The following is a 27,174-nucleotide window of genomic DNA, read 5'->3' on the forward strand; positions in this document are numbered from 1 at the left end:
GTACCACAAAAATCTCCTGCATTCATATAGCCATATATCGTAGAGCGGCTTGTTATATCGGTCCACTGAGACCAACTCTGAGGTTTATACATGTTTGTGCCAGCAAATAACGAACTGCCAAATACAAAACAAGTTTGTGTTATGTTTTTGGTAGAGTTGTCAATGGGCATTGAACCCAGCAGATCTAGCTCTTGCGGGTCCCAGGGCAACGAGACGTTTGCCATATTAATTAATTGCGCAGCACACCGTGCTACTGACTTACTTTTGCTACAGTTTCCAGTGCTATGACTCTTAAAATCCTCTGCATTAAATTGGGGTATTCCAATTAAACAAGTGCGAAATGGATCTGCAGCTGATGCCATTGCCAAACAAAAAGAGTGCTGTCCCGTCTCATTTGCCCATGTGACCCACTTGTTTACCTGAGGGTTAATGCGATGTATGGCTATGACGCTCATCACGCACTGTAGGAACAGACTTGTTATACACAAATGGTACCCTTTTGGGCTCAAACGATTGCCAATCTTTTGATTAGTGCTCATCTTAATATTACAAGGTATCTTTCTCTCAAACTTCACACACACTGTCTAAAAGGCCAGCAGGGCTGCTGATTTGTGGAGGCACAGATGTCTTCTTCGTTCTTGTCGGCTTCTCTCGGTTGTTGTGCAGCTCGGGTAAATCGTGCTGGTACCCACAATGGTCCTTCACCTGTTGTATGATGTATGACCACAGGCAGCTCCTCCCTGCCTTCCGTTAAGCACAGATAATTCAAAGTAAAAAGAGCCTTGTGTAGTCGCTGTACAGGGTCTAATTCCTCTGTAGCCTTTTGCTTGGCAAGATAGTCCTTTAGTACTCTGTGTGTTCTTTCAATAATAGCTTGACCAGTTGGAGAATGCGGGAGTCCAGTGCTGTGCTTTACCCCCCAAGTAGCCAAAAATCAAGAAACGCTCTGACTTGTGTAAGCTGGGCCATTGTCTGTCTTAATATGTTCTGGGACCCCCATAACAGCAAAACAAGCTGTGAGATGCTTCTTTACATGAAGAGCTCGCTCTCCAGGTAAAGCAGTGGCCCAAATGAATTTTGAAAATGTATCAACTGTAACATGCACATATTTCAGACGCCCAAATTCTGTTACATGGGTAACGTCCATCTGCCACAGTTCAAGGGCTCACAAGCCTTTTGGATTGACTCCCAAACCGAGGCCTGGGCCATGACGGCTGCACTGGGGGCATGCTCGAACAATTCCTTGGGCCTCCGCATGTGTAAGTCTAAATTGTTTTCGCAACGCACGGGCATTCTGATGAAAGTTTGCATGACTATTCCATGCCTGTTCAAACTGATTCAAGGGAGGCACGTGTGTGATCCAACTGACTGCAGCATCTGCTCTGGCGTTTCCTTCCCCTAGGCCAATGTCCCACATATGACTTCTAGTGTGGATGACACAATACTGATGTTGCCTTGTGTTAATGGCGTGCAGCAATTCTTGAAACAAACTTCCTAGCCGAGGGTTGGCAGTACGCTTCAGTAGGCCGTCCTCTATGCGGCGCACTACTCCGATGACATACAGCAAATCAGACACCACATTCAAAGGTTCATCAATCCATTTTAAGACCGTCCAACAGACCACCTTGAGCTCTAAGGTCTGCAGGCTATCTTGCCCGTCTCCTTGCAGCATGTGCGTCTGCCATTTCCCATCCTCCTGCCACACACAAGCTGCTTTCCGTGATTTTTTTCCCTGCATTCAATATATCATTCATATAGTGATAGATCAGAAATTGAGCAAATCTTTCTCTGATTGGTTTCAAAGCCCAAGCAACAAAATGTTGACACATGGTAGGAGAGTTTTTCATTCCCTGTGGTAAAACTGCCCATTGATACCATCGTGCAGGCTCTGCCTTATTTATTGATGGTACTGTAAAAGCAAACTACTCTTGATCTTCAGGATGTAACGGTATAGTAAAAAAAAAAAAAACAATCTTTCAGATCAATAATCAAAATGTTCCAATGTACTGGAATCATTACCGGGGAGGGCAATCCAGGTTGTAAGGCTTCCATATCATGCACTACTGCACTGATCGCATGCAGATCGTGCAACAAACACCATTTCCCATTTTTCTTTGGGATGGTAAAAATTGGGCTATTCCATGGGCTAGTAGAGGGAACTATATGTCCTGCTTCTAGCTGCTCTTGTACTAACTCTTGAATCTTGGACAGCTTTTCTGCATTGAGTGGCCATTGATCAACCCATACCGGTGTTTCAGTTTTCCATCTCAGTTTTAGGATTGGCAGTCCTTCAATGGCCGTGATTAAAAACCCTGAGTTGTCAGCCTCTCACCCAGTTGACTCAAGATGTCTCGCCCAATCAATGCCATGGGAACGTTCAAAACGTATGGTCGTGTTTTCACCTCAGAGCCGTCAGGAAAACAGAAATTTAAATGCTCTTTGCTCACACTAGTGGATCGCATCCCACCAATTCCATAAATCTCTTCAGTGGTGTGTATTAGCTGCCATTTATTAGGCCATTTACTTCTGGGAATTATGGTAACATCTGCTCGCGTATCAATGATCATTTTTAAAACAATGGTTTCGTTTTTTGGTCCCATAATTCTCACTGTCTCCTCTGGTTTAGACTTTTGAATATTTAAGGCCAATAGCACTGCAGGTGAACCAGGGATCCAAATCCTGCATCTCCTCGCAAAAGTTTGCCAGATTTTGGTACTCGGGATTCAAACGGAACTAACTGCGCTATGCGTGCACCTTTCACAATATTCACGGGTGGCGTTATTGTTTGGACCATGATCATGATCACACCAGTGTAATCAGCATCAATTACTCCTGGTAAGACAAAAATCCCCTGTCGAGATGTTGACGATCACCCCAACAATATCACACATAATCCATGACCAAGAGGTCCTTTCATGTTTGATGGAATGCAATGCACCTTTGTGTCCAACAAAGTTACTTCTACTGCTGTTGCCACGTCCACTCTGGCACTTCCTGCTGTGGCGGAGGGGATGCTGTCCAGACACCCTGTATTTGTGTCGTAGCGAGCGGGGATCTCGCGCTCAGTTGGGAGTTTCCCAAAACCCTGCCGCTGACATGGTACTTTGATTTACATTCTTTAGTCATGTGGCCTCTTTTCCCACATCGATCGCATTGTGTTTCACCAGAGACCTTACCATAAACTTTACATTGCACCTCCTGACCTTTCCCCGCATTTTGTTTGTAGCAGAGGTCGCACTGCTGTGGCAAATGCAGAAGCAAAAAGAGCAGCTTTCCCTTGTTCACCCAAACAGTCGCAAGCTTCTAACATCTCACTAACAGTAACACCTCGAGGTAACGTGCACAATACTTGCTCTGTTTTCGCATTTGCATTTTCAAACGCCAACTGATCAAGCAACTTAACCTTCATGTTACTATCAAGATCTGTGTGAGATTCCAATGCGGTATGCAGTCTGTCTATAAACTGAGCAAATGATTCAGATTCTCCCTGCCGAATATTAACATAGGAAGGAGAAACCTTTCCTTGCTCGGGTATGCTTTGGAGAGCTTTAAATGCCAATTCCTGTGATTGCATTAAAACTTGAGTATCAAATTGAGCTTGCCAAGTGGCGTTTGAAAATGGTCCAGAACCCATCAGCATTTGAGCAGCACATTGAAATAAGGGATCGTTTTGTTGACGTCCCCTATTTCCTGCATCTGCATCATCGCAGAGTTCCTGCCACCTATGGAAAAAATAAAACTCTTGTGACAGCGACAACAAGGTTTTAGCAAGCATTCACGAGTCATGTGGAGTTAAGGTTGACCCAGAAAATATATGGGACAAAACTGCCTGCGTAAAAGGAGATTTTAAACCATACTGAACAATTGCAACCTTTGTTTCTTTTATGATTTTCCAATCAAATGGAACCCATTTATTAGGTCCACCCCCAGCCCCTGCAATAACCGGAAACGCTGTGGGAGCTGCTGTGATTTCTCCCTCAATTAAGGCATCACGAATAATTCCCCGCCGTTTATTCCGGGGGTCCGTTGTTTCTGGAAAGGTGGGGATCGGTTCCCTGGGAGGTGGAGAAGGCAGAGGTATAGGTGTAGGACAAGGAGGGGACAGAGGTAAAAAAGGGTTTGAAGGATGGGGAGGAGGAAGAGGGCGGGGCGGGGGGGGAAGGGTGCATCAAAGGATACGGCTGGCAGTTTTTCTCGCTTCACAGCAGCCTCCAGCTGTGCCAGCTTTTCTATTACTGACTGCAACTGCTGCAAAGTGAGCTCCAGCCCCTCTTCATGCTCTTGAGGTGACCCAGGCATAGACGGAGGCAACAGAGGGTATATGCTAGGTATAATTTGTTCATGTTGAGCGGCAATATCTGGGGGCTGTTTTCTCGTAGGCGGATTTTTACTCACTTCCTGATTCTGTAGGGTTTCCTTTAAGCGTACGGTTAGGGAGGCTTGGGAACTGTCAGATAGCTGATTAATATCAGCAGTCCCAGGGAGTGGAGCGGAATTCAAGGGCACAGAAGCAGGCGGACAAGCTCCAGGGAAGCCAAAAGTCTCTCTCACTGCATTATGTTTTTCTCCCTGCATTTCCCCTTCGCTTGTGGTGGGAGAGAGAGCAGCAAAAGCAGACGCAGCCGCTTTACGATCTGCTTTCATTTCTTGCAGAGTTGTCTTAATTACTTTTCATAAAGTTGCAAGACCTTTAACTTCTTTAGACCCGTCACTAATTTCATCCCATAGGGAGGTTCCGATAGCTTCCCAGGTACTAAGCTCAAAAGCTGTACCCACACTAATTAAAAGGTTTCTGTCCTTGCTCCCTTGTAAAAGCCGCTTTAAACAAGCTTCATCATATTTTATGCCTCTCTGAGAGTATATGTTGGAGGAGCTTAACTACTGCTTCTTCTTCTTGGGAAAGCGTGGACCCCATCTCCTCCCCCTCTCGCCATTCTTGCGGGCTGAAGAAAAGCAGAGCTGACTGGCACCGTCCCTTCTCCCGGGCCCACTTAACAAGGGCTTGAATCCCTTTAATATCTGCCTTGAGCCCTCTCATAGAGAGGATACTTGCGAGGAGCCGAACCGCCGCCTCATCTTCCATGATGGTTCTTACCTTTGCAGAGGGTCGCTCAGCTGCGCGAACTCCAGGCTCCGATGCTTTACTTTCGGCTCGTGCCCACCTCTGCTCACGTCCCCAGCCTCCCGGTATCACTGTTCTGCGATGCTTTGGAGGTTTCAGCAAGCTGTCGGATCCAGCCTCCCGGTATCACTGCTCTGCGATGCTTTGGAGGTTTCAGCAAGCTGTCGGGTCCAGCCTTCCGGTATCACTGTTCTGTGATGCTTTGGAGGTTCCAGCAAGCTGTCGGATCCAGCCTCCCGGTATCGCTGCTCTGCGATGCTTTGGAGGTTTCAGCAAGCTGACGGTCCCTGTTCGGGTGCCACTTGTAGCAGGGAACCATCTGGAGACGTGAGCCGAGTAACAACCGGACACCGATACGGTTAAAGTTGTTCTCCCTTTATTGCCCAAATAGCGTGCTTATATACCTTGTCAAGCTAAACATCAGCTGTCCACACGCCAAAAGCTAAAATATAATTGGTTATACTATCTCTGTCCACGTGCATAAACATAGGACACAATTGGTTATACTAACTCTGTACACGCGCCTAAACATAGGACACAATTGGTTATACTAACTAAAACATGCGAAACTTGTCTCAGCCTAATTGGTTAAGATAAACTGCCGAATTGAGGTTCTTCGTGCCAAGTTCCCTTTGTCTTGGAATGTGCACCTGTGTTCTTCTAATTGGCATCTTTCTTTTTTTGTCTTCTTGTTTATTCTGTTCAAGGCCTTCTAAAGGCGTCTGGAATACTTTTGTGACCATTAGCTAAATATGTGTCCGCAACAGCAAGATGATTAGAAGTTACATCTTTAAAGCTGATCTTAAACCTCTCCCATCTCCTCCTTCTTCTGCTCCCCACCCCTCCACCCCGTCACTCTAGGCAACTTTTCTTTAGCTCCCTGACATTTCAGGCTTACAAACGTGGTGTGGGTTCTCATGCAACAAAGAGAATACATAAAACAAAAAGGGGGGGGTTGTCCTTTTAAGGCTGCCTCTGACAACTGCCAATGCGGCAACGCCATTTTTTTTTGCTCCGTGATCAGTACTGTAATGGTTTGCATATTTAGGAATGGCTAGTGTCACAGTGGGTTGTTTTTTCTCACATCTGAAGCACAGCTTCACTCTACGATTATACCGTAGATGGCATGGAAGACCAGGCTCTTTTGTAAATTATATGTAAAACACAAAGAACCAGGGACATTTCTTATATTGGAAAGAAGTGGTCCATCCCCACCAGAACATTATAATCCTCACCAAAATCTTGCTTTATCGTTATCTTTTAAGGGTAACATGTGGTGGTGGTATGATGCAGCAGAAGCTTCTCTCCGTTATGCAGTGGAGTAACTGTTTGCCTTGTACAGACTTGCTATAATGTGTAACACGCTACAATATGCAACAATTTGTTCTAACATGTAACAAGTTTGTTAGGTTGTGTGATTGCTTGTTTTTCAAGTAATGCTTGACAGTGGCGTTGTTCTCCTGCATTCATGCACGGCTTAGAAATCTCAGTGGGGATTTCACTGGCTGTCCTCAGGCTCTCAGAAACAGGCACTTGGTGACTCAAGCTGTGAGCATGAACAGGGCAGTGTAAGAGAAAGTTTCAAAAACATTTACAAGGTAATATCGCCCGCCCCAGTGTACAAGTAAATATTGCTGTCTTGTTAGTTTTAGCTTTTTAACATACTTGCTTTCTTTTGTATGATGTTGTAGCTTAACATTTCTGTTGTATTATATGCATGGTGCACCTATACACAGTGGACAACTACTGACCTTACCAGCTAAAAAAGCATTAGGGCAACTATAAGGAACAAACATATGCATGGAAACTTAAATAGAGAGTCTGCGCTCCCACGGTCACACCGACAAAGTAGCACAGCTGGAAATAATATTCAAGAGCTATTGTCTTTAGTATCTTTTATTATGCCTTGTAAATCATGCACTGTCTCAAAGCAGATATAAACTATGCTTCTCTTGATTGCAGAAGTCCCTGTGCATTGCCAGAGTAGCACGAACAGGGCTACATGTAAATGATTGTCACAACTAACAGTTATAAATTCTGTGTAATGCAGGTGCAAGGCCCTGTCTCTGGTTTCCTGAGGGACTGCAGAGAACAGAGTTAGAGGCTGCAGGTTTTTGAAGAAAATGCTAGAGCCTGAAGTATGGCAAGTGTTGGAGATGTGGTACAAATCACAGCAGATACACTGAGATATGAAAAAGGACAGCTGCTAGGCTCTTCTTCCAATTGCTTCATGGGTTTGCCTTCTGTATAGGGAAGGGGGATCATTAAATTTGAATGGAGACACCTCAAGACAGCCTGGATCCTCTTTCCCGCCTGAAATTGCAGTCACTCAGAAAGCAGACGTGGGAATGTATTATGGGGTCTAGGTAGGAAATCCCTGTTTTCTTTAATGTTTGGGGATGGGAGGGTGGGGGGGTATTTTTTTTCCTGCTAAGGTTGCCTTGTTATAAGGGAAGATTTTGAAAAGTTCTTTCTTTGTGAGATGGGGGATTAATATTAGCAAGGTGAGTGGCACAGAGATCATGCCCAACAGTAGGTCTGCAGACTTGGAGCACTGCTAAGCAGCCATTACAAAAAAAGTGAGAACAAGTTTGCACTCTCCCTATGTCCTGGAGTACTCTGGGGCAGGCATAAGTCTCTTGGCAGCAATAGCTTGGGAAACAGTTCTCAGGTTTGTAATTGCTTGTACTTGCAATGGATCCCAGGCTCTTAAAAATCATGTTCATAAAATCAGGGGAGAGAAATGATCAATGCAATTAGTCCCCACTTACTTCTCCTCAGGCACCAAGAGAGACAGTCTGTGCTGAGCTATGCTCCAGTGGGCTGTCACATTCTTGCTTTGAGTATATTATTTCAAATGCATTATTTTTAGAGCCTTCAAGTCTATAAAGGCCCATGGATGTTGGATCAGGGCCAGCTCTGACTGCACTTCTAAAAGTGGTGGCCACAAAGAGCTATTCAGGGTAGTGCAGTGGATGACATGCAGATCTAATGAACTGGTCTATTTTGGGCCAGCTGTGCTTTTTTGGTGCTGCAAGGCAGCCAGCTCATGAAAGGTGCTTATGTGCAGTTTATTGTTGGACCTAAGGCAGTCCATGGTTGTGCAAAGGAGTATGAATTGACTTCAGGAGTTAGCCCTAGCATGCCATAAGCAAGCTTTTGCGCTTCACCCAGAAACAAAAGGCAGGGGAAGCTTCCAGAAGGCCTGAGGTACTCTCCCTTATACACACACTCACTTTTGGAAAGCCTTGTTTCCTAAATGTTACATTGTTCTGATGTCTGGAGAAGCTGTGACTATAGAAGCCTGCTGCAGTCCCTGTAGCTGTGTAAATGAGGGTCAGCAGAAATATAGCAAACTGCACTATTTGATCAGGAGTTCTGTATTTATTTTTCTATGGGACAGGGCAGATTTTTGTGTTTGCCTAGAGCAGTCTAGAGGCCAGGGCCTCACTAGTGTGTTGGTGAGCAGATGGTATTAGCATAGAGTAGTGGATGAATACCATGAAAAAGGTTCTTCCACTGCACACTATTCCCTTTTAAAACCTTTATGCAGAAGCTATCAAGCAAAAGAGTTTAGTAAGCACTAAAGTAATCTTGACTTTAGGTTAAGAATCAAATTTGACAATGCAACAACAGTTGACTAGAGACTACTGTCAACCATGTTGCTGATTTTCGTGAATATCCCAATTTTGTCTCACCTGTTTGCCAGAAGGAACATAAAGGATATGTTCTGCTAACAGGAGCAAAGTGACCGTGGAGGATGTTTCTTACTGGTGTTTTTTGATGTAGGAGAGTTTGAGCAGTTGTTCACAATTTATGTAGTATTTTTACAGGGCAGCCTATCGAGCTCACATGTATAAACACATGCATGAGTGTTCATGGTTTCAAGAAATCCAATATAATTAAGAAAATTCAACAGATACCCATACTATGTGGTTGCTACCATCTGGTGGCTATCTCCATATGCTGCATATTTATTTGCTAATTATTTCTGTCCCTTCAAATAACAGCGAGGCAAAATTAATGGATTTTTTTTTTTTAAATGTGCCTGTTGTGCAGTATCAATTCTTGCAGGTTTGCAGAAGCAACAGACTGTCACAGAGGCTGTGTCTAACCTGAACATTCAGACTTTGCTGTGGTACCTATATTTTTACAGTGCAAAACCTGGAAATGCTGTTGATGTGACACATTCCAAAGGCGATGCATTCTTACTCCTGGTGGTATGCTGGGAGTATAGAAACACCATTTGCTCAATTTTAGTGGCATCCTGTACATACCATCTTTGAACTGCTGATGACAAAAGGAGATTTGGCTCGTGTAGCCAGTGAGTTAATGTTGGCAGCAGTCTCAGCCCAAGTGTGAACAATTAGCTAGCAGCCCTAGTGGAAATGTTTTGCTTTGTCTCCATGCTAAATCACTGGTAAGGCTGTGGTTCTACACTAGCTCCCTGTGGTGCCTCATGAGATAGATAGCAAATGAGGTTCACACACACAGGCACTTGTGCCTCACAGGCATCAGTCCCAGAAAACACAGCATTGCCTTCACATTAACAAATATCACTGTATGAAACTTGTGCTTTGAACCTCTGTAAATTCAACTGAAAATACTTTTTCTTTTGTCTTGCTACTACTCGTGCATTTATAGACAGACTGCCTTGCTGGATAATTCTCAGTTTCCCACTTGCATTTCCAAAGTACTTCTAGCAGTTCCCACATGATCTCTATCATTGTTTCCCTTTTTGCCCTATACCTGCATATGCAGTACATGTATTGTGTACAACGTAGTGCAGAATTCGTGTAAAGAGGTGTAAATCAGCCTGTGCTTTATAGGGACCAGACCCCTGTACCAAGATGCACCATCAAAGCTAAATACTGTGGCTGACAGGTAATTACACAGTCAATCATACGTTACCATATCCTGCTACCTAGTGCGACCCTGGCACGAAGAAGTGATAAAATGATCCTTATATGTTCTAGCTTCCTATAAGCTGAAGAGAGGCAAGTTAGCCAAAACTGTACTTGGTTACCATGTCAGTTACCACCGCCCTTCCCTGCAGAATTGCAGCTTTGTGTCACTGACAGTTTTTCTAGAAAATATGGACCAAGGCCATTGTTTCCTGGGTGGACATTTAAGGTCTGGAGAGAGCTTTAGTAACCTTTACCCTGTTTTATGTATTTATATTGGACTAGCCATGTGCTGTCCCTAATAAATTAAGCCTCTCGGTGCCCTCATTAGGTGGAAAAAGCATTAGTGTTCTGACTTATTAAGAATAGAGAAGATTGAGTTGTACTTTAACTGTGCACAGCAGAGGTCAGGCTAGAACCTGCACTTTCTGAATTTCGGTCAAATAGGCCAAAGTTTTGCAAATGGCAGCCCGTGTTCTGGGAGAAACAGGTTCAGCCTGTGACCTGTGCATGTGACTGTATACATATGCACAAGGCTGCAGCAAATGCTTGCAAATCTGGCATCCTTTACTGCATATGCAACTGGTATCACAGAAATCTGTCCATCAGTAAAACATCCATAGAAAAGAATGTGTTGCATTCCCCTTACTGGCTTACAAATATGGAAGCTAAAAAAGTTGAAAATAAGAGACTCAATCTTTTATATATTGTTCTGGAAGAGAAAAGAATGACTTAATTCTGGCTACATATGTAACCAAGGTGAACCATCAAGAGTGAATACAGCCGTTGCCTGCAGGTACTACTTTTCCTGAGAAAATGGCAGCAACCAATGCTGAAGAGTAACATTAATCAATGAACATTCTGAAGCAACCTTCAGGGATATCCTATGAATGAAAAACCTATTTCCCACAGTAGGACAAGGGAGCTGTCAACATACCAAAGACACGGGGGGGGGGGGGGGGAGGATTTTACTAAAGGAAAGGTGAGCCCAGCTAACGTCATAGTTTGGGTTAAATTTCAGCATGAGTCTGGGGTCTAAAGATGAGGATCTAATTGAATACGATTGCTCTTACATTTGCTTCTTCTGTAACATAATCTGTTTTCTTTGTTTGTTTTTTTGGGGGGGGGTGGAGGGATGGGGAGAGGGGCAGGAGGAGGGCTGTGTGTAAGATGCATTCAACCTGGACAGTGAGAACAAGTCTATCATTATGATGCTACTCTGTGTGACCAAGGTGACTTAAAAATAATGCCCTGAATCTTGTTTCATCTAGGCCAGAAGTTGGAGTTATACTCAGAGTTCTTCAGCATTTAGAAATCACTGTAAGTCTCCATCTTTTCTCATCATTAGCTCTTGTGGCTGATCTTCTTATATGTATGTGTTGTGTTTTCATAACAGAAGAAAGAATACAAAGCTTCAACTACTAGTGCTGTGGAAGCTTCCATAAAAACCAAATCCTTGTCAATTCTTTTATTCCAGTACGGACATGAATTATCATCTGAAATTCTACCAGTTCAAGGAGTTCTGAAACATAGGATACACATGAACCACATGGTAGTAAGGGAAATAGTTAACATGGTACATAAGCATTTGATTTTTAATTTCATTTTAAAAATATCCAGGGGTAGTAGTAATGTGTATAAAAAAGTGAAAAGTGATTGCCAAAACTCACTCTACACCAGCTCTGTATCATTTCCCTGGCTATGAGACAGATACTCATTTTCAAATCTAAGATTTTAAATGACTTGCCCAGGCCTGCACGGAAGCCAATGGCAGGGATGGGATTTGAATCAAAGTTCTTAAAATCTGTTCTCTCTCTGCTAGACCAATGCTTTCTTGCCTGATCAGTGCAGCTAGAACAAAAAATTTAATATCTTTTAAAGATGAACTGGCAGTGTTTCTGTAGTATTGGAGAGGTGACAAGAGAGGTGGAGCTCACATCTAACAGTCTGGGGGAGTATAGGTGTTGAAATAGGAATGCTCTAGTGTACATGGGGAAATTTGGTTACAGCAATGATGCACTACCTGTGCATTTGTATGTATGTACAATGACCATAGAGAACATCAGGAAACCCCCTCGAAAAAATTGCAAGTGAACTCCTCAGGATCAAGATTATTAAACTGCTAGTTTTGCAAGGAATATAGTAAGACATTTATTTTTCTCTTCTGACTGCAAGGCAGTGCGACTTAAAAAATGCACTTCCTCACAAGTAGGCAGAAAATGATGGCATTTGAAGTAAAGGCTACATCCACATCTCTCACACATGTGTTTAAACAGTGCAGATCAAAGAGATCAGCTGCTTGTGTGATCAACAGATCTTATGATTACAGTTACAATACATTTTACACGCACTCAGGAATTCAGGTAACGTACCAGATTGCATGGAATCATAGAAAAGAAAACACGTTTGTGTTTGAGATGTACTCTACATCAAGCCACAGAGGTAATACATCTTAATTAACTAACAAACTTTCAGAAGGGCCTGAACTAATCAAGCACGGCTTATTCAGCAGGGCTTAACCTATCCCTTCTTAATAGTTACAACACAGCACTTAAAAATGCTATAGCTCTTTCCCCATATGCTAGAAAGGTAAACAATTAGCATCCTTGTACTTCAGTTAATGGAAAAAGCACAATGCAAAATTAGAAGATATTTTCTAAAATAGAAAAGAGAAAGAGGTATTGAGGGATTTTAGCATTAGTTTTGTTCATTCATGGAGATACCAGAAATATCACATAAAGCACAGACACATAATGCTGGGCTGGTAATATCTAAAAAATGTAGATTGTACATGTCAAGCAATTATATTTCAGGCACCCCCTGGAAACATAGTACACCCACACTTCAGAACAATCTTTCACACGGATTAACTCTCCTGATTTATTTGTCCAGGAGTTCAAGAAAAAACAAATGTCCTATTTCCATAGCATCAGCTGTAAAGTACTTTGTACCTCAGGTGTTTTCTTTTTAAGGACATTTTAACATCTATCAAAACCTACTGTGTATAATGAAGTTTCTGTGCAGAGTCCTAGCAACATGACAAAACTGGTATAGTAAAGTCATCTGCTGAATACTTTTATCTTTCATGGGATAACTCTCAATGTTAAAAAAATGTGCACCACCATCAGTTTTAATGTTTGTGACATAGATAAACATGTTCCTTTACCATTGACATTTGTTCCTTTACCATTGACTAATTTGCTGATTTTCAATTTTTGCACATGAATCCATCCTGGTTTCAGTGCTATGCCAGCTATATATATGCATATGTCAATGATCACTTATCTACTGCTGTGTTTCCACTTTATCTAATGATAAATAACCATTATTATACAGATCTGAGTGCTTTTAATCCCTCTTTCTCAAAGCACATCTAATTTTCTTGCTTCACTTTAGACAGTAGTTTTGATTTTCAAAAATACCTCTGGAACAGATACGAATTATGCAGCCGATCCACCTCCAGTAGCCTTCTGCAAATTGCTTTACTTCTAGATGTATTTGATTTGTATGGCAAGGTTTTGGTAGCGGGGGCATTACGGGGGTGGCTTCTGTGAGAAGCTGCTAGAAGCTTCCCCTATGTCCCATGGAGCCAATGCCAGCCGGCTCCAAGATGGACCCACCGCTGGCCAAGGCTGAGCCCATCAGTGATAGTGGTAGCGCCTCTGGGATAACATATTTAAGAAGGGAAAAAAAAGTTGCGGGGGGCACAGAAACTGCAGCTGGAGAGAGGAGTGAGAACATGTGAGAGAAACAGCCCTCCAGACACCAAGGTCAGTGAAGAAGGAGGGGGAGGAGGTGCTCCAGGTGCCGGAGCAGAGATTCTCCTGCAGCCTGTGGTGAAGACCATGGTGAGGCAGGCTGTCCCCCTGCAGCCCATGGAGGTCCATGGTGGAGCAGATATCCACCTGCAGCCCGGGGAGGACCCCATGCTGGTGCAGGTGGGTGCCTTAAGGAGGCTGTGACCCCGTGGGAAGCATGTGCTGGAGCAGGCTCCTGGCAGGACCTGCAGACCCACGGAGAGAGGAGCCCATGCTGGAGCAGGTTTTCTGGCAGGACTTGTGACCCCATGGGGAACCCATGCTGGAGAAGTCTGTGCCTGAAGGACTGCACCCCATGGAAGGGACCCACGCTGGAGCAGTTCCTGAAGAACTGCAGCCCATGAGAAGGACCCACATTGGAGCAGTTCATGGAGGACTGTCTCCCATGGCAGGGACCCCACGCTGGAGCAGGGGAAGAGTGTGATGAGTCCTCCCCCTGAGGAGGAAGAAGCGGCAGAGACAACATATGGTGAACTGACCCCAACCCCCATTCCCTGTCCCCCTGTGCTGCTGGTGGAGGTAGGTGGAGAATCTGGGAGTAAAGCTGTGCCCGGGAAGAAGGGAGGGGTGGGGGGAAGGTGTTTTGAGATTTGGTTTTATTTCTCATTACCCTACTCTGGTTGATTGGCGATAAATTAATTTTCCCTAAGTTGAGTCTGTTTTGCCCGTGACGGTAATTGGTTGAGTGATCTCTCCATGTCCTTATCTCAACCCACGAGCCCTTTGTTATATTTTCTCTCCCCTCTTTAGCTGAGTGGGGGGAGTGATAGAGCAGCTTCGGTGGGCACCAGGCCTTCAGCCAGGGTCAACACACCACACTAGACCACGCTCTTCAGACACAGTATTTTGGCAGCAGTAAGACACTAACACTCAGTCCTAGTGTGTAGTGTTTCCAAGTACAAATCTGGCTTCCTTCTCAAGGCCAGCTCAACCCTTGGGTTGAGGGTCATGCTGTCCTGTGAAGCCCATATAAACAATCCCTTATGAAGTGTATTGCTTCTGGTACTGGTCCCAAGACATCTTGCTGAGATCCTCAACTTTTCTGCAGTTTAACATATGTAGATGTGCGTTCCTATTGGCTTCAAAGCAGTGTTAGAATACAATTCTGAAAGATTGTCGTAGGATTGTGACTATATAGCAAACAGGAAACCATGCTGAGTGGTCTGACTGCTATATGCCATCCATTTTGTTCTTCTAAACCAAAATGAGTGGTTTTCTTTCAAGACTTCTTTGCTTTACCACGTTTATGTTTAAAGAAAAAAACTTGTATTTTTCTTAGTTCTCTGTTAAAATACATGGCTGTTAATTTTTTAAATAAAGATACATTCTTATTAATGTTGCATGTTCCCCTAATTTTTCTGCAAGATTGGTTATAGTTGTAAAGTATTAATTAATAGGGAAAGAAATGATGGCTATGAAGATTAAATAGAGCACTTGCTCCTTTTTTACGTAAGTACCATTGCTCTGCAGCATCTGAGCTTTTCACAACTTCCTCTCTGCCAGTTACTGGTATTTTCTGAAACACTGGTAAGTGATGACTGCTGATAAATATTTTTAACTAGTTCTGTCACCATCAATGTGTTTAAGTGCTCTTAGAATCAGTTTTTGCAAACTGCATAGCACTGTATTTTTTCAAATCAAGTTAATTTCTTCTCATTGGATCCATACTGAGGACAGTGCTGGACTTAATAAAACCTTCACTCTCCCTATTAAAGACAGGCTTTATAGTCAATCAGGTTTTGAGACTTGTCAGTCATTTCTATAGCTAAATGATCCCCCCCCCCCCCCCCCCGATCTTCTGGACAGAACTGCCTCTCCTCAAGATAACCTTGCGAGACAGGGAAAATAATGGGGTTATGTCTCCAGAATTTTAGCTGCCTGTAAGCAAGCAGGGCAAAATTAGTCAACCAGTGATCCCAGCTAAAGACAGTCCTCTTTTTTTTTTTTTTTTCTGCTTGCACAGTTATTCCTGATGAATATTTTTATTGGTGTTTAATGTCTTCTTGTCTTACTGACAAAGACGAATGAGCTGATTTCTGAGTCTCGTTGTGTTTTTATGAATCTCAAAGAAGAGTTCAGTTCCCTAAACATTTGAAACCCTGGTTTTAGTCAAATTATAACTCTAGACTTTGGCTGTGCTGGGCTGCTAAAGAAGGATCCACTTATCCTTAAAAACTGAAAAAGAAGGGAAAAAAGCTCCCACTTGGGAAATCACATATCTCCCTAACTAGAGGGATATGATCCAACATGGCTTTGAAATTGCAAGATAAATTTCTGTTTCTGAGCTAGACAAAGCTATTGTACGTATTATTATTATTATTAAAAAAATCTATTCTTTCCCATGAAAAAGCTAAAATGAAGGACTTAACACTGATCAATTTTTAAATGGTCTTCAAGGACTGGAAGAAAGGCTCATATTCAGCATTATCTTCTGACACGTGGAAGATAATTTTTGTTAAGTTTGTGCCCTTTGTTCAGTTAGATATGTCAATTTTTTGTTAAATCATCCATGTCATTAAGGAAATTGATCTCGAAATAGTAACTTCTACCAAAGATTAATCCTTTTTTTTGCATTTTTTTCATAGCCTACAACTGCCGTTGGAGCAATTTTTATACTCTGCTTTCACTCTGATTGTTTATCTTCCACTTGCAAAAGCTTAACACGCAGAAACAACATGCGGATCTAGATGGTGGAAAGCGTCCAGCTCAGCTAATAACCACGGGGGAAACACGTTGCCTAACTTTTTTTTTTTGCTTTGAAATTTTTGAACTAACGAAGAAAAGACCCGCCTCATCCATTTGGCAGTCAAAAAAAAAAACCAAAAAAAAACCCCAAAAAAGTTAAACCAGCCTTCCCGAGGTTTATTCCACTCGTCTCTGATTTCGGACACTCAGCTTTTCCCATACGTCGCTTTCCAGAAACTCCAGCGCCTGCGGTCGGGACTGGAAATTTGGACCTCCGCTGAAGCCCTGGCCAAGGGCTCTGCCTGAGCTGCTCGGACGGAAAAGGCAGGCTGGAGGGGAGGACAGCAGATGCTGCTGCTGCCCGGCGGCTTACCGCAGGCAGGCGTGGACGCACGGGTCCGCCGCAGCCGAGACCCCGCAGCAGAGCCCGGACGCTGCTCGGGCGGAGGCGCCGGTGGGACGGGGCGCGGGCGGCAGCCGCCGCCGGGAGGTCCCCTCCCGACCCGCGGGGCGACCCCGGCCCCGGCCCCGCGCTGCCTCAAGCCGGGGGCGCCGGGGGGTGGCGGCGGGCCGGGAGCTGCCGCTGCTGCCGCCAGACTTCCTCCGCGCCCCGCACTTCCCCGCCCGGCCTCCCCTCCCCTCCCCAGCCCAGCCCTGCCCTGCCCTCCCCTCCCCTCCCCTCCCCTCCCCTCGGTGCCTCCTGCTGTCGCCGCTCTCCCTCGCAGCGGGCGCCGGGGGCTGCGGGCGGTGCGGCACCGGCCGTCGCCTTCCTGCTCGGTGGGGGGCGCCGCCAGCGCCGCGGCACGGCGAGGTGAGGTGAGGTGAGCGGCCGCGGCCCCCGCCGCTGACCCGCGGGGCTGGGATGGGCTGGGCTGGGCTAGGGGCCGGTGCGGCCGGGCCTGCCGGCAGTCCCGTCCCCTCCGCACGGCGGCCTCTGCGGCGGCTGAGGCAGGCGGCCGGCGGAGGCGGGCCGGGGGCGGGTGGGTGGCGCGGCGTGAGGGACCCCGGGCCGCGGCCTGCCGCCGCTTGGCTGGCTCTGCCCCGCCGGGCGCGTCTCGGCTGGCTCCAGCAGCTGGTGGCCGGCCGGCGGGAGGCGAGCGGCGTGTGTGAGGGGAGGGCGGCGGCCGCCGGTCTCGGCGGCGGGGCGGGCGGTGAGGCCAGCGGAGCGGGCGGCGTGGTGCGGCCCCGGGCGGGCTCCGTCCCGCTGGAGCTTCCCGCTCGCCGCGGGGAGATGCCACTGGCGGTGGCGGGGCCGTTCGTCTGGGCTTAGTTTGCGTGCATACCTGACGCTAATAGCGTTTTATTACATTACTTTTTCTTTTTTCTTCGGCCAGTCTTCCCTCTGTGGGTCTTTGGCACAGAGAGAAGCGTGTTGAGCCCGAAACAACCGTGGGTATTCGTAGCGGAGGTAGAAATAATGACGATGTTTGAAATCAGAAAGGACCATAACAGGGCAGGGTGGGAGATAATCTCCTCCAGGCTCCTCTCCCCGGGGAAGGTCGGACGAGATGGTCTTTCGAGGTCCCTTACAGCCTCACAGGGCTGTGAGCTGCAACTGTTCACCCTCCTCCTCCTTCTGCGCCAGACCCGCTGCAGCCGGCTGCCCGCTTTCCCTCCCCTCCCCTCCCCTCCCCTCCCCCTCCCCGCGGGCAGGCGGAGCTGTGGAGGTCTCTTTCTTCTTGCCCCACCTTGGGGTGGCTGATGGCTTTTCCCACGTCAGTGCCTCCAGAGGCTTTCCCACTGCCGCTTGGAAAAGCGTTTCCCCCACCTCCTCAGAAATTTTGGTTCAGCTGTTGGGTACAGAATAATACTGGGTTTATTTCCTGCACCCGGGAGGTTTACCTTGCTTTGCTTTGTTGGATTCCCTTGTCAACTTGAAGATGGAAGTAATCGAACAGGTTTTTAATTAACCTTGCTCCCGTGTTGAGTCTTTTTAAATGGCCCTTCATCTTACATCTTAACAGCGCTTCGCTCATGAAGAACTATTTGCAATGTTGATTTTTATTTATTTTTTTTTTCTAATGGGAGGTTTGCGTGTTTTACAGCAAACCCATACATTTTTACCGTACAAAACCATACAGGGAGGGGGCGATGGTAGCAATTTTGTGGTTTTCTCACCACATATCTAAACTTACTGTACTCTGTTTCCTAATGCCTTTTTTTTTAAGATCAAGTGGGTGTCCTATTAATTGTGATCCTAACAAGGTAGTTCATGTTGTATGGGAAAAATACCAACAACAAAATACTTTCATAAAAAGAAACAAGCAATCTGACTAACTGTTGAGATCGTTCTGGTGTACAAGTTGCTTGTTTAATTTTGTTTTCATACACAGTATTTTCAGGTGGTAGTAGTATTGTCTACAAGTGCACCTAGACAGCATGTCCGGAAACTTTGTGTGGGTATTTTAGAAGATTTTGTCAAGTTACCTTTGGCTACCTAACTTCCTTCATCAGAAAAGATACCTACCTGAAACCTCTAGCATCTGTTTAGCTAAGCACCAGTTTGGGATTTCTCTTTAATCAAACAAAGGGTGGGACATTGTGTGTGATTGGTTATTAGCTTCTTGTAAAGTAGTCATTTGAAAGAAGACATACTTCCCAAGTTGAAAAATAATTAGTGGACAAGTGGTAACAGTCACCCTCTCCCTGAACAGGTAATGTTTTTCAGTATTTTCATACTCTTCTGATCTGTTACTTCTAGTTTAAAATGCGTTAGAAAAGGAAAACCTGAGAACTGAATTAAGCATCGAATGATGGTTATTCCTTAGAAGGATGAGAGTGCAGTTGCTGAACTTGTTGTGCCATAAATGCTTCTCCCCTTCCTGCTCCTGTGAAAAGTGTAACTTGATAATTTGGGTAAATAGTGACTTAGTGACATCCTGCAGCATCCGTGTTTGAATTTATTTTTGTGTGTGTGTGTGTGTGTGGTTACCACTTTGAAGTGAGCCAGTCATCCAAAGTACAGAAGTTTGAAAAGTGGCTGTTGCTGAACGTTTCAGGAGTTTTGTTTCTTTCAGCCTGCAGTTTTTTGATTCCTGTGAAAGGTGTTTAGCAAGTTTGTGGTCAGCAGGCTTGAGTTCATTGTACAAACTTCAAATCTCCATTGGAAAAACATTTGTTTGACCTCTTTTGACTTGCAAACTTGGAAAAAACCACTCCCAAATGGTGTTGCTGCAGAGGATGATAAGAAATCTGTGTGGTGTGTTTTGTGACAGTGTATTAGACCCAGTTTCTGACCCCCGTAGGCAGTCAGTGCACCTTTGAAAGCATAAAGGTTGCTGCGGGCTGTAACTTGTTCTTGCCACGCCACTTGTGAATGGTGGTACTTGTGGGTAACATCCAGCCATGAGTGAGAACCAACAATTGGATTTCTCTTTCAAGGATGATCACTACTGTATGTAAACCGTATATAAAACTAAAAACGAAAGGTTTTGACTCATTTTTGTCACGTCTCCATTTCCACCCACACCCAAACCATCACCTGTTTTTTGGAAGACTGGGCATACAAATGGTTGCTCTCTGATTCCCTTTTTTTTAAGAATTACTTTTTTAAAAGTTTTATTTAATTTTTTTTTTTAATAAAACCCAGTTTCTAGTACCTTCTAGTCTGATTTAATCATGTCTGGGTATAACTAATTAACTGTTGTCAGTGCAAGAGGTTTTGATTAGCTTGCTTGGTTAAGCTGGCGTATTTTTCTTCAAGCAGTCAGACATAGGAATTTCATGGCAATGTCTGAAAAAACAGGTAATTTCTTCCAGAGTCTTGCTGAGAAATTTGGGAGGAATCTGCAAAAGGTGGGGATAGCACCATTGTCTGTCTATCTGTGGGGGTCCCTCAATGGGAGGAGGTTTCCACAGCCAGGGCAGAGTGGTGGCCTGTTGGCTGGTCTGGTCGGGATGGGGTTTCAGCGCTGTCCAGTAGCCTTCGGGTCCTTGTAGGTTTTTTCTTCCTTTTTGTCTCTGGTTATTGCCCTGCTTTTCCAAAGGGGTTTTCCTAAGGTTCTGTCCTTAGTTGGAGGCACAGATCTCCAAGTAAGATGCACCTTCGCTTTTCAGTGGCTGCTCCAGCTGCACATGGTCTTCACATGCTGCTCCAGCTTACACTGGCTTTTGTACCATGCGGTGGCCTGGTGGTGGAGAAGGTGGTCAGTAGGCAGGTAAGCAGGCAGGGGATAAGGGACCTTTTTTGCCCCCCCCCCCCCCGGCTGTGTGCTGCATTTATTGAAATCTTCATCAGTTCTGCTTGTTCCTGCTCAGCAGGTTTCATGCAAATACACAGAGCTGGACCATGAGAGCAGAGAGACTCAGCTTTCCTTCTGGGAGTCTGAAATGCACAAATTGTTTTGCTCTGTCTTTGCCTCTGATGTTTTAGTCTTGAGACTTAGTCAGCACGGTTGTTAATTATCTGTAGTGGAAGATTGCTGGATACCAGCTATCCTACTTCAGCTGAGTACAGTAAAAGAAGGAATTGCTCAGACTGATAGTATGTTAATACGGGAAATAACAGTATACTATATGTTAATTTGCTTGTATATCTCAGAGTCTAGAATATCTCCCTCTTGATTAAGCACTGCTAGGTTGGCAAAGCAGAAGAATGAAATCTGCTATTCAGAAGTCAAATTTTATGCTCTACCAAATGTAGAGCATTATGCTCATGATACAGCATCTCATTTTCACATTCATGAAAGATGGGTTCCTTCATGTTCAGTAAAATCACTTTCTTACCCATAAAATCAGAAACTTATTTTATTTTCAACTCAAATAACTGTGCCAAACCAGATGTTTCCTGGAAAACAGCATGTACAATACATTTCCATGTAAATGTACTTACTGAGCTGATTTGCTTGTCTCTCCTCCAAAATGTAAGCGTGTGTGTATATCCATGATAGAAAGTTAAACAGTCTTTATTTTTAAACTGATGGGAGAGGGAATATCAATATTGCAACTGAGGTAATGTTTTGGGTGTGCAATATTTGGATGGAAGATCCTTCTGTGTGTTTCAGCTCTTTCATCTCCTTTTGCCTTTCCTTCTGTTGCATATAAAAATATAATTAACATAAATGATTTAAGGACAAACAACACTGGATTTTCTAGAGAGAGAAGTGTATTGGAGTCAAACATACTTTAGTGAATTCAACGCTTTCTCGCTTGCTTGTTTTTAATAGCGGAAAACAGCTGAAGGGTCGCTAAGGCTGCTGGGTTTGTGTACTTGGTAGGTGTATCAGCATTCCTTGAACACGTTTTTGTGCCTATGCTTTAAGCTGCATAGTGAACTAATCATTCTTCTTTTGAACAATACAGTTGCTTTACCTCAGAAAATTTTTGAGCTAAACAGCTAGTCCCATATATTTATCCAGTAGTTAAACTCTAGTGCAACTTGTTACTGCTGATAACATGGACTACTTTCTCTATTTCTGACTGCTAGGAGGAAAATACCAATTATTTTATTCAAGTAACACTTAGAATGATGCACTATGTCTTGCAGCGCCATGCTTAGTAATTTTTCCATGTTTTCAGGTGTACCAACTAATACTCTTACAGTGAAGAACAGGATATGAATGATTTAATGACAGGTTCCGATATAAGTTTTTTGAAATATAGTATTTTATTCCAGTAAGCAAAAGTAAATTAATTATCTTGTTCTTAGCTGATGTGGCGGTGCTGATCATCCCCATTTTCCACCTCTCATTTTTGTCACTCTGGAGGTCTGTGGTTCTTGGATTTCAGGGAATCTGTGTAAGGTGAACCCCGGGCTTTATACTTCTCAGGCACTCTTCTTAGGATGGCACAGCAGGAGAATAGTCTGTGCAAGATGTATGTGTTTCTGCAGTTCTTAGCTTTGTATTGGAAATTTGTGCCTATGTCTGTGTGTTTTAGTCTACTGCATCTTGATTTTTTTTTTTTTTTTGCTTTACAACAAAAATGCATGGTTCCTCCCCATGCCTGTGCTGTTTCTGTTGATCCTACCTCAGCTGTATGCGGCCCCATGGGTGTCTGCTGGAGCTGAGCTGCATGTGTCGGTTTGCTCTGTAGCTGAGGTTTCCTTAGGCAAGCAACTCGGGCCTCAGGTGTCAGGCCTGTGCAGCTATGCACACTTTTTTTGGTTTGTTTTGCATTTGTTTTTTGTGTGTATGTGTATGTTCATGAAGAGGCAGCATTTTCAGGAAGCCATGTTTTACTCTTAGGCTCCATATATACCCCATCCGCAAATATGAACAAATTCACAATCTTTTCAATGAGCAAATAGATTTGAAACCTTTACCAGTCTGGCAGTATTGTGCACTCCCTGCTGAGAAAAGAGGAAGATGGGTTATATCTTAAAATTGAATGCAGAGAGGGGATTTTGCAGAGGGTGCACATGCACACGTAGGTATAGGTGTGCTGTTGAAGGACTTAAGAGCTGGACATACAGTAGAATCAGCATTTCTGGTACCTGCTGACTGCTGGCATCACCTTCTTCCCCTTGTGATTACAGTGTATGTCCATGTATAAACCCTTTGAGAGTTGCTGCCATTTATTAATTTTTAAATACATCACAACCTGTGAATTGCATCCATAGGGAAGAAGTTAGTTTATTTAAGAGCATGCACCTTGAGGTACAATATATTAATAGTAAATATACCCATTTCAGATTTAGTTAGTGTCTTGCCATGCATCTGTTTGCTGTCTGTTTGATCTGTGCTCATTTTCTTGCTGGCTTTTGTCTGTGGGTGTACAAAAAGAAAAAAGGTTGATTTCAGTTTACAAGAGAGAAGTCTATTACAAACTGTGCCCAAGGTTACCAGTGGAGTTTGCAGATTCGTTGGGCTAGTTGCTATTAGACTCATTAAGGCCAGATTTTATCATGTCATAGGATGAATATGGCCTATTTCAAACAGAAATGCAACTGCCCTTTGCCCCTGCTTTTCTGTTAAGATGGGCTGTTCCACAGAAACAACCCAAGTCTCGATAGCAACCAGTAGTACCCTTGGTACTGCTCGTTTGTTAAAGCGAGGTTACTTATTTTCTATTAGGAGCAGAAAAAGCAGCTGAGGATCAAAACAAATATCACTTAATACAATTTACCATTGAAATCAACAGAGTGTCTGCTAATTTTTTTTAATTATTTTTTAGATTATTCTTAAAGTAATTTGGTTCAATCTGATTTATTAATTTATTCACAAGCTTAGAACCAAAAAGTTAAAGTAGTATTATCAGAGGGCATAAGTTGAAACTACCCAAGTTTGGGAAGCAAAGTGCAAATTACTCCTGAAACAGTGAAACTAACTTTATTATTTTCTGACTAAATGAGATAACAAGGAATCTATCCTCTATCTGTGGGCCAGTGTTGTCTAATTAGCTTTTTGGGTGGAATAAATGATGAAAGGATGGCTGGTTTGTTCTGTTTATTGAGGATTTTCATTATATTGTTAGGAATATTCAAGACTTCCCCCTCAAGTCCATGTGAAACTTTACGTACAAGCTAATAGTATGAGATGGCCTTTCTTTGTCTTTCAGATGGAAATAATGTAGATAGTGTGCCTTCCTTGCTGGGTGTAGTCCCTTCAGCTAACAGCTGTTGCGTTATTGGAGTAGAAGTTTCATTGTGTGTATAAAATGGCCGTAGCAGAGGATGCAATATAACATGTCTATTTTAATTTGCAGGTTTCCATACTGTTGGGGTTCTTTGTTTTGTTTTTTTTTCTTGAAATGGTAGGGCTAGGAAACAGCTGCCGAGGGATGAAGTCTCCACCTCTCCTCGTGGCTGCGCTCATGGCATGCATCATTGTTTTGGGTTTCAATTACTGGATTGCAAGTTCTCGCAGTGTGGATCTGCAGGTAACTTTCCTATTGCTCTGCATGTTGTTTTGTACTTGCATGGTTAATAAACATAGTCCACAAGAAGGATGCTTCCCCTGTGTGTAGTGAGAGCTTCAGCTTGCTGTAGGAATTTTCACAAATATTACAATTGTTGCTTATCAGTAGTGGGAGTGGGGGGGATGGGAGGAACGCCTATTTGTAGGTGAGGATGACCCAAAACTTTAAGACCTGCATGTATGGTGCTTGTTACTTGTGCTCACACAAACGGTTCAGCTATCTTGTGCTGTTTCAGTTTACAGATGTGGCAAATGCCATCTTCTGTTTTTCTTCCTAACTGTACATTGAGACTGGCACTCCGTTTTTTAATCTGAATGGGCATCTGCAACTTGCTTATCTCCCTAGATTTTTTTTTTCTTACATGACTCATAAGAATGTATGCATACTGTCCCACCAAGTACAAGGAAATCTAACTTGTTCAGAACAGTGTCTAAAAATCTGAATTTGTGTTTCTTAGAAACCTTTCCTAAAGAGGCCGCACAATTCATGTGGAGTAATTAACTTGTCTGCTATTTTTCTAATGGTAACTGTTGAGGTTGGGTTTTAATCCTTTCTGCAGCACATGTTCTGAAGTTGAGTAGTACGCTAATAAAGTTTCTAGTTTGTGAAAATGTTACAGGATGGTTCCCTTTTTTTGTTGTTGTTGTTGTTTTTTTAACAAGCAAACCTAAAAACTAAGAACATGGTGGTTAAACATGGCTGATGAGAGCTCCTCCCAAGTTTTTCCACTGAATTTGTATCCTCTTTGTAATTGAGCTGAATTTTAGTACTGGGTTGACAGCTGTAGGAATTGAACTCCTGTTTCACCTCAGAGAGGGCACTACTCAAACAGGACACGTTTGTGTCATGTCTGGCCATGCGGTTAAGGGTATGTCTTAGCTTTCCCTTGGTGGAGGGTATGATGCTCTGTCTTCTGGGACTGTGGTCATCCCTTGTTTTCCCTTTAGTCAGTGGCCTCAGGATGGTGGCTACTGGCAGGTAGTGACTGTGTCAGTACGGCTGAAGCTTTGCTGCATGGCTGTGAGGCAGCTGATAGCGAGGAAAATAAGCTACCATAGTAGCTTACTCTTGATCTCAGTAACCTAGAGACACAAGGTCCTTCTTCCAGTTATTGATTCACTGTATTGTCTTGTACATTTCTCCCAAAGCTAGCTTGAAAATCGTTTCACTTCTGAATAGTCATGCACTCTGAATGAAATAAAAGCATAGCTGAAGGCACGGATAGAGCTTCTAAAGCACTATGTCAACCCATTTGTTTGTTGGCAAGACTTTGCAGCCGTTATGACTGAAATGGAATAAGTGCTTTTCTTTGCTCTTCCAGCTAAACTGTAAGTCTTTTTCTTCCCCACCCCCCCCGCCTCCATTCTCTCCCTTTCTGTGGCAGAGAAGCAGAGTAGGTGGGCAGTAATATGCAGCATACTGTGGCGTAAGAAGATTTGGTCCATTTTCTTGGAGTCTTGGAAGATGCGCAGTTTTTATTATATCTATTTTTTAATCCACCTGGAATCCCCAGGTCTTTCTGCCTGGGTGAATTCTGTTGATATTTTCCCCCTGTGTGTCATTGTTCTCTTCCTTGCTGCTGAAGAGTGATATTAACCCAAAATGTTTAGCAACAATGTCCTGCAAAATTAAATCAGTGCTTTAAAAAAAAAAGTGTGATAGTATCAGGCTTGATTCTTTACCTTATGTCTCTGTGTTTGTATGTGCAGTATGTGATGGTGTTGAATTTTCCTCTGGTTGTCACTGCTCTTTGAGCAATCAAGAAGAACGATGATTTTCTGCTTATAAATTAGTTTTTCTTATATGTGTCTTTCTGTGACAGCCATATGTCAGTTGTTTGTGTAAAAGTTGGGCAATGTTGTCCTCCCTCTACTCTTATTGATTTGAGAGATGAGTTTTCCCTCTGAGTTAGTTTCCCACGACACTGGGAAGTGCAGTGATGTCTCCATTAAATTTAAAAGATGGTTTGACCTTGTACTTCAGAAAGATTGTAGACTGCATTTTTTTAATGTGCTTTTTTTTTGGGGGGGGGGGGTGTTTTGGTTTGGTTTGGTTTTTTTAAGCTCGAGTACTGAGGCAGCTTTGCATTTCTCTTGTCTTTAGCTGCAATTTTGATAGTCTCTACAGAATATGCTGTACTGTTAATTTGTCTAAAACTGGGAGGGGGGTGTCTGTGTGTGTGCGTGTGTCTCTGTGTGTGTGGCAGGTATGCCCGGCTGACACAGTACTTTGATGACATTAGCATCGTTAGTTCTGTGAAATTTGGTATTCCTTGAATGTATTGGAGAAGAGTCCGGCAAGGGGGAAGCACTTCTATTTGCTTTGGCTAATTTGCTCTTCCTCAGGGTCGGATCATGGAACTGGAAGGCAAAGTTCACAGCGCAGCAGTGGAGAGGGGTGCTGTGGAGCTCAAAAAGAATGAATTCCAAGGAGAGCTAGAGAAGCAGCGACAGCAGATCGACAAAATCCAGTCCTTGCACAGCTTTCAGATGGAAAATGCCAACAGAGTACATCAGGAGGAGAAGGTGGGGCCTTTTCTAGCCACAGTTTTCTGTGAGGCTGTGGTTTACCAAGACACTCTCTACAACAGAATAAGGTTGCTCAAATGTTCCAGCTGATGGGCCTACAGACAGTGTTGGTGTAGCAAAACATTTAATTTATGTATCATTGTATAATATTTAGAAAATGGACATTGAATGCACATTACAGCATTCATTGTATAATATGTGAAATATTAGAAGCTGCAAGTAACAGCACTTCTGATAAAAATCTCTACACCCTCCGTAAA

The 27,174-nt window shown here is 43.7% G+C and overlaps 1 protein-coding gene across 2 annotated transcripts in view; it reads left to right on the forward strand.

Moving 5' to 3' along the window:
• Positions 1–17,246: 17,246 nt before the first annotated feature.
• GOLM1 (golgi membrane protein 1) overlaps positions 17,247–27,174 on the forward strand; it is a 35,422-nt gene continuing 25,494 nt past the window's right edge. Inside the window, exons 1-3 of one of the 2 annotated variants that reach the window (XM_052779093.1) lie at positions 17,247–17,345; positions 24,174–24,347; positions 26,732–26,911. In XM_052779093.1, the coding sequence (XP_052635053.1) occupies positions 24,219–24,347; positions 26,732–26,911 (309 nt within the window). In that variant the 5' untranslated portion in view covers positions 17,247–17,345; positions 24,174–24,218. Of the gene's footprint in view, positions 17,346–17,919; positions 17,938–24,173; positions 24,348–26,731; positions 26,912–27,174 lie in introns of those variants that run through there. The other variant, XM_052779094.1, reaches the window with a different exon arrangement.

This window comes from Harpia harpyja, chromosome Z (genome assembly GCF_026419915.1).
Source record: "Harpia harpyja isolate bHarHar1 chromosome Z, bHarHar1 primary haplotype, whole genome shotgun sequence".
Taxonomy (NCBI): Eukaryota; Metazoa; Chordata; class Aves; order Accipitriformes; family Accipitridae; genus Harpia; species Harpia harpyja.